Source organism: Thunnus maccoyii, chromosome 22 (genome assembly GCF_910596095.1).
Source record: "Thunnus maccoyii chromosome 22, fThuMac1.1, whole genome shotgun sequence".
NCBI lineage: Eukaryota > Metazoa > Chordata > Actinopteri > Scombriformes > Scombridae > Thunnus > Thunnus maccoyii.
In genome coordinates, this window is record NC_056554.1 from 19,383,580 (window position 1) to 19,391,110 (window position 7,531).

The window sequence follows — 7,531 nt, forward strand, 5'->3', positions numbered from 1 at the left end:
CTCTTTATAAAAAAATTATAAAATGAATGCCAGAAACATTTCAAACGTTTTAACACGATGGAAAAAATCATTACCAACCTGGTAAAAAAAAATACAACGGTCAGTAACAAACATCTTATTAACAAATGCCCACTTTAAAACTCTTTTCCATTACAAACTGGAATTAAAATTTTCCAATATTATATAAAAAAAAAAGGCAGACTAGACAACGTGTATAAATATTCAACATATTAACAAATTATTTACATTTGTTGGAGGGAAACTTTTAAATATTTTCACTCAATTTAGACTGACGAGGCTTTATTTTTTTGGGAGTTGGTGGCGGTGGTGGTGACCTCTCATTAAGATATTGCTTTCTCCAAAACATCCATATCGACCAATGGCAGAGATGCAACTTCGAAAAACACCCTGAAATAAAAATATTAAAGAATCGATTAATGCCGTGACTGTTTAAAATGTCAAAATGCTCGTATTGAACGTATTAAAAAAAACAGGCTGGATGGTTAAAGAATCGTCTACTTACTTGTGGGAGTATTTGTTCCTGACGGCTCTCAGTTTATCATCGGGAGGCGCCGACAGCATCGCGTGGAGCCTTCTGACGACGGGCGCCAAATCGGACGTCTGGTATCCGGAGTGGAACTGCAAGATGGGAGCCTGAAGCGCGAGAGGAACAAAAACGTAGCCATGTTGAACCCTTAAAGTTGGTAAAATATGTGACAAATTCATTGCTCGGTGTTCACTATTCAGTCTCTGCTGTTTCAATATGTCACGTAAACATTATATCATTTATAAATGGCAAAAAAAGTAAAGAAATAATGGAGCCAATTCTGAGTCAGCCCAGACAGGAAATAACCACTGCTGCAAATACTCACATTTACACTGAAAAACTATTTACATTTAAATTGAAAGGAGGAGAAGACGTGTTCACTACACAGAGAGCTGCGGGCTGGTTCGTGACTGCCGGACTGAAAAATAAAAACAGCTGAGAGTTTGGCATCAATGTCCAAACACAACATAAAGTGGGACAAAGTCCACGTCAAACTGTAGACACTAACAAGTGCCAGGATCTGAAGTGAAACCACTTTGGTTGTATTTCCAACAACCTTTTTCTGTACAAACAGTCCCAAACTACATGTAAGGAGCTAATTTGAGGATAAAAAGCTCCTTTAAATGGTAAGTAGTTAAAAAAAAAAAAAAAAATTGGCCTTCCAAAAAACCTGAATTTTTTCTGTCAAGTTTTTGGCACGTTACAGCGACTCCCACTACAGCAATAATACAAACTGTACAGGAACTTGACTTGTGATCAGAACAGCTGTGGCGCATTGAGAGAGAAAAATAAAACGGACGGACTTAGACGAGGAGCAGAAGTGAACCTACCCATCCTCCCAGGTCTTTGGTGACCAGCGCCATCAGCAGGCAGGCCGACGCCAGCAGCGAGCCCCTCTCCGGCACCAAGTCCATCTCCATGAGACTCATCTCGCAGAAGTAACGGGCGAGAGTCAGCGTGTCCATGCCTGCGTTCACACACTGCAAGACGGCGGAGAGAACACACGTTCAGGTGAGGGGGTTATGGACACAAACACGCTTCACGCTCATGCGAGGAAATCACTCAACACACACACACACACAAACCTTGGCGTAACGTCTGAGGAACCGATAGGGGATGGGGATGTTGATGTCAAAGGACAGCGCCTGCAGGATGTTGGCCTCCATGGAGATAAGCTCCTCCCTCTTGTACGCGTCGTCGCAAATGTAAAGGAAGTCGTCGACGCACGGCGGGCTGCGCTCCTGCAGATCAAACAATCATTTGAGTACGAGTGTAATCGTCCCTCAGACACTGGATTTAGGTTGTTTCATTTTTGTAATAAGCATGCTCAAGGTCTACTTCCTCAATCTTTTTTTTGTTTTTTTATCCCATTTTGTGTTTGTTAGATGAGCTTATGATCCTCTTAACTGCTTTTATTTTCACAAGTGCTCTTCAGAACCACCAGCTGTGCTAATGGAACTTAAACTAAACCATTCTGGCGTAACTAAAACCCCCCAAGAACACAGCCTGCAACTCTGTGCCAAAAGAAGAACTCATCTTTTTATTAAAGTCTGTGTAAAGGAAAATATCAGAGATTTCTTTTTAAATACATGATACATGTTGGAAAATAATTGCTGAAAAAAAACAAGTGAAAAGACTGAAGTGTGTAGTAGTGAAGCATTAAACAGGACCATATAATAGACGACTATATAAACACTAGAGTACTCATAGTTTTACAAACTTTCAATTGGAAACAACTGGGATCCACTTCAGATAACCAGCTGTTACTGGTGAATGGGGCCGTTTTCAGTCAACACTTTAGTGCCGAAGGAGTTATTTTAAACCCAGATGAAGCGAGCGGAGCCACCCGGGGCTTCAGCTTCGGCACCAGCTGTGTGGGTGAGGGGCCACAACGAAGCTTCTTTTCAGCAGAGAAGTGAGTAACATTAAATGCGCTGAACTCCATTGAGAAAAAGGACAATTTAACATAATGATTGGTGACGGTTTGCTTGTTAACTCGTCATTTAAGTTACATTTTTTATTGAAACGAGTCCACGTTTACCTACAAAATATGTGCCGAACTAAGCAGCAGCTCCTTATATTACTCTGTTTTTAAAATGTCATCCATGCTGCTTGCCTCACACCTACAAACAAGGCCGATTTTAAATTGTGTATTTTTATACAGGAGTTTGGTGTGAACCCCCCCCAGTGTTTCAGAGCAGAGAATACTGCTTCTTTTTCCACAATTTTAAAACCTAATTTTACATATTTGGCAACTTTTTTTAATCATTCAAATTTGGCTGGATGGTTAACTGCACATTTTTTCTGTGGTGTGACTGTTAGAACATTTATTATTGACTTTAATGACTAGAGCTGCAACGATTAGTCACCAACTATTTTGATAAATTGAACGTTGTGAGTCAACTTCTAGGAAAAAAGTCTCTCAAATGTGAATATTTCCTGGTTTCTTTTGTCTTCTGTGACAGTAAACTGAATGTCTTTGGGTTGTGGACACATCTTTCACCATTTTCTGACGTTTTCATTTCAAACCACTAACTGATCAGTAGAGAAAAATAATTAACAGATGAATCGATAATGAAAATAATTGTTAGTTGCATTATTTGTAATATAATATTAAGTGTAGACTGTGTGTCCTCACCTCGAACTTGGAGGCGATGAGCATGGTGGTGGAGCCGACGAGCTGCAGCATCTCCCTGTGGACTGGAGTCTTGGACAGGTAGTGGTCTGCCATCTTCACAGCCAGGTACAGGGTCTCGTGGTACAGCTCGAAGTTCTCCTATAAACGCCGAGAAACAGAAACCGGTCAACGGGCTGCACAAACCCCTCGATTTAGTTTCTCTATACTCCGTTTAAAGCAGACGAACGAATCGCCTCGCCACTCTCGACAGCCTTGAGATCTCGTAACACGGACCGAGAAGAGTGCAGGCGGAAGGACTCACCTGTACTTCGACCAGCCAGTCGATCAGTATGGCCCTCATCTCTGAGTTGAGGCTGGGCTGCGTGGGCATGTAGTTGCAGAGGACAAACTTCTCCTGCGAGGCAGAAGAGACGAAACGGAAAGATGACTTTTTGCATTCATAATTTGTTCCTAAAACAAAACCTCCTTTTGAAATGATTTACTTTGGCTCACCTCTCTCTGTTTGAGATAGTCAAAGATTTCCTTTGCGTACTCGGGACACATAAAACAATCCTCGGTGTTGTCAGAGTCAATGTCGAACTCCTCTGGGATCTACAGGGATGAAGGAAATATGAGGAGAGAGAATTTAAGCCAACGTTTCCAGAACACTTTGTTCGAGTCAGACGTGTCTTTCCTTTGGGGATGTAACGTTTTTCTTTTACCGGTTGTCTCTGGAGGTGTGCTGGCACCTCGCGGACAGCAGGGGGCGCGGCAGCTGTCAGCTGTTCTACTGGAGCTGCCTCCTCTTGCTTCTCGCTGGGTTTCTCCTCCTCTGCGTCGGTCTTCTCTTTTTCCGCCGTCGTTCCCTCTGAGCTCACTGAGGAAGACCTGCGGAGGGAGTGAGAGAGAGAGAGGCTGCAAATTAAAGACATCTGCTACTAATGGGACAGCTCCTGCAGACAGAGTGAGGAATGGATGTGAAAAAAATTTTAAGAAGACGGATGGTTACTTTTTCAGGTTGGCTTGATTCTTCGCAGGCACAGCTGTGGAGCTCGTTTTCTTCACCTGCTTCTTTGCAGGTTCCTTCTTCCTCCCTGGAAGGCTGATGTGAACATTATGGGCCTGTGAACAAAAGACAAGTCAGGTCAAAATGTCCCGTAAACACAACTCTGCACAATTGCAAATGCACCAAAACTCTGATTCAAGGCTGCACAAGCAAGATGATAATTAGAATCTATATCCATAGGTCCAAAAAATAAAACTGAAAATCCATTTAAAATCCATTAAATTGCTGGTCAAACATTCAATACAAATGTTTCAGTTGTAGTCTGTTGAATTCTCAGTTTTTCCTTCAGTACACTGTTAAAGATACAATAAAAGTCTCAGATTCATTCTAAAGATATATATTAATGTCAGCTAAACTTAATGATCTAGTGATAACGGTAATCATTCGGGATCCGTGGCAAGAACCTTTCAAAGATTTTCTAACTGATCTCATCACGGTTCTGGTGTCCCGAATCTAATCTGACACCTTTTTGTTGTTTTCACAACAGGAGCAAAAAGCACAACGCTCGTTTCACACTCAGGTGAGGTGACACACATTCACACCACAGTGAAGAACTACTGTGAGAGCAGTTATACCGGTACACCGGAAACCCAGGGACACCTTGTCAATCAGTCAGGAAAATAATGTTTCAACTGGCTACGATGGTTAAAACACATCGTTTAGTTAATCATCTTCCTGGCATCAGCGCAACTTCAGCAACAGGATGTGTTCATATGTGCTATGACTGATGATTACTTTCATTATCAATTAACCTGTAAATACTCTGATTAATCCAAATCATTTTGACTATAACATTTGACAATCTGACAGACTAAAAGCCTGTTGCCAAGAGGGACGAGCCATTAAGATAAAACGACATGTTTGGGAGATCAGACCTCATTCAGACAAATTGTTAAATGTAGCCTGAGGTTCTGACACTCAAAATCTTAATTTAAAAAAAAGGTGACTGTTGTGGGAGACGACATTCATAGAAGTGGCAGCCGTGACAGAAGATTCCACGGGATTTGAAGCGTTATTAGAGGAACGCTGATGGATCCGAGAATTACGGCGGTTCAAGTATCTTTAAGGATCATATTTCCAGGTTGCTTTGCTGTGTGAATGCAGTTCTACTTGTCATACTGTAGGTTTGCAGAAGAGGGAGACACGTTGTTAGTGCAACACAAAAAGAAACCAGTCCAAAGCTCGTTATCCTCACTGCTACTAGAAGCATGATTAAGTGTTTTATAGGAGAAGACGCTAACAGTCTGTACAGGGTTTTTATACCCAACACCAACTGCTGGAAATTTGATGTGGCGTCACATTAAGATCGAAGCCAGAGACGTTTGTTTTGTTTGCATCACAGTAGGTCTCGAGGGAGCAGATCAACATCTTTGACGGTTGTACATGGCGTCCAATCAGAAGGGACTCCGAGTTTAGCTGTCGGTATGCTTCACCAGAAGTGCTTGTCGTCTGACAGCCACCTTTCTGACGCCGGCAGCAACAATTTCTGCATCTTTCCAAAACCACTTTACACAGTGACCGGTCAAGTGTGTGGAGGTGAGGGAGTTGGCAGGGTTTAAATGTCATTACCTCCTTTTTTTCATAACTATTACTGCCACCTTTGACGTGTACAAGTGCGACACGATGAGCACTTTAAGGAGAGACATCGTTATCCTCATATCCGAGCGCTTATCGTGTGTCTCGCACAGTAAACAGAAAAACACAAAGTAATCTATCTGGAACGTTGCTTGCAAGCATTTGATCGGTCACCGTGGTGCTTTGCCAGATGTTCCAAGTCCAGCAAAAGTTGAGCCAGGTTAAATGTTTTGGCCAATAAACCTGCGTTATTTGCCAGAGACCTCTGCACTGCCAAGCTGGCATCATCCAAATGAAGCGGGAGGGCAGAGCTATTTTTTAACGCAGGGTTAAAGTCGGTCTGAACGCGGCCTTGCCAATATAAACTGGTGTACGGGACAACACATTCTTACCCACATGAAAGCTGACACTATCATCTATCAAACATTCCCACTTGAGCAGAAAACTGAAAAATCATAAGGTGGAATATTACAATCACCTGATGGTGGCAAATCCTGGAACAAGTGAATGAGAGAGATTTCATGTGTACTGTGGACTTTTCTAGTAGGTATAATTAGCTTTTTGACCTTGAATTTCACTCTCAAAACCACACACACACCCTTGTAAATCAGGACTTACATTAGTGATGTCGATAAAGGCTGTCCTCTTCTTAGGAGCTCCATGAGGAGGGGAGGTAGACCTCTTGACTTGTGGGCCTTCCTCCTGCAACACACACACACAAAAAGGAAACGCAATTCATTACTCGCAAGTCACAGATTAATGTTGTGCACAAGCAGTGCATAAAAAAGAAGCATTGTTTCCTTGAGTCTCATGAACTTAATCCTTGTCGTGCAACAGCTGCTGCAATGTCTGCTTTTGTTTACAGCCTGTTGACCGCAAGCAAGCTGCCCATTTAAACGATGCACACAGAGGAAGAAAAAAACACATGAATGCACGTTGCTTTTACCTGGTTCTCAGTCGCTTTGGCATTCAGCTTGGGTAACCTGCTCCCAGCGGTGACTGTGGGTTTCTTTCCCCTCGGAAAAGGCATGGCTGTATCCCCCTCAAAACAAACTCTGCAGCGGCCGCTCAGATCTGCTTCGCAAAGAGGAAAAATACAAAAAAATGGCGGGTCGATTTTAAAAAACAAAACAGCGCGGTTCAAAGTTTTGCAGTTTAAGCTAGCTTAGTTAGCACATAGCAATAAGTAATACCGAGTATTTAACGTTTAACGTTCCACAAAAGCTGTTTGTTGGGTGGAGTTTCCACACGTGAGCCGGTTCTGTGTTCAAAATATTACTCTAAAATCCGTCAAATTAACGTTTTATCTTACCTTTTATTCTTTTCCCCTCTCGTCTGCTTTAGTCGCTTGGTTTTGTGGACGAGAAATACAACATGCAGCGTATTTAACAGTTGTAAACAGTCCTGGTTTGCCGTTTTTGCTTCCTTAACGAGAGCTCAAACAAAAGTGTTTCAGCTGCGGATCAAAATCTGCTGCGCCGTCCTCTCATTGGACAGAATTCGAGTCAGGCGGACCAATCAGCGAGTTGCTAGGGATGCCGTTGCTAAGGGGGCGTTAGTTTCATAGTAACGGCTCCTTCCGTTCCGCTGATAGTAAATCAGATTCTCACAGCAAACGCTTTAAAAACAACAGCTATGTATATGAAGTATATTGTTATATATTGATATTATGTTATATAATAGAAATGAAGAAGTATGTTGCTTTAATAAGCGTTGGTGAATTCAA

General features: G+C 42.2%; 1 protein-coding gene across 2 annotated transcripts; it reads right to left on the reverse strand.

Annotated features, from left to right (window-relative positions):
- Nucleotides 1-283: 283 nt before the first annotated feature.
- On the reverse strand, nucleotides 284-7,280 carry ccnb3 (cyclin B3). Of its 2 annotated transcripts, none has more exons than XM_042402443.1 (12): nucleotides 7,118-7,280; nucleotides 6,752-6,879; nucleotides 6,424-6,507; nucleotides 4,174-4,286; nucleotides 3,887-4,052; nucleotides 3,678-3,776; nucleotides 3,487-3,579; nucleotides 3,186-3,323; nucleotides 1,633-1,788; nucleotides 1,378-1,527; nucleotides 524-654; nucleotides 284-408 (listed from the first exon to the last, which is right to left on the reverse strand). In XM_042402443.1, the coding sequence occupies exons 2-12, from the start codon at nucleotides 6,833-6,835 to the stop codon at nucleotides 342-344; spliced, it is 1,281 nt and encodes a 426-aa protein (XP_042258377.1). In that variant the 5' UTR covers nucleotides 6,836-6,879; nucleotides 7,118-7,280; the 3' UTR covers nucleotides 284-341. The 2 variants fall into 2 exon arrangements, with proteins under 2 accessions (XP_042258377.1, XP_042258378.1); XM_042402444.1 differs by having other exon boundaries at nucleotides 6,752-6,882.
- Between the last annotated feature and the right edge of the window lie 251 nt (nucleotides 7,281-7,531).

Coding starts and splice junctions, on each gene's coding strand:
- ccnb3 (XM_042402443.1), bottom strand. CDS start 6,835: ATGCCTTTTCCGAGGGGAAAGAAACCCACAGTCACCGCTGGGAGCAGG. Junction 3,324..3,486: donor ACTGGCTGGTCGAAGTACAG/GTGAGTCCTTCC, acceptor CGGCGTTTATAG/GAGAACTTCGAGCTGTACCA. Junction 655..1,377: donor CCAAAGACCTGGGAGGATGG/GTAGGTTCACTT, acceptor CTCGCGCTTCAG/GCTCCCATCTTGCAGTTCCA.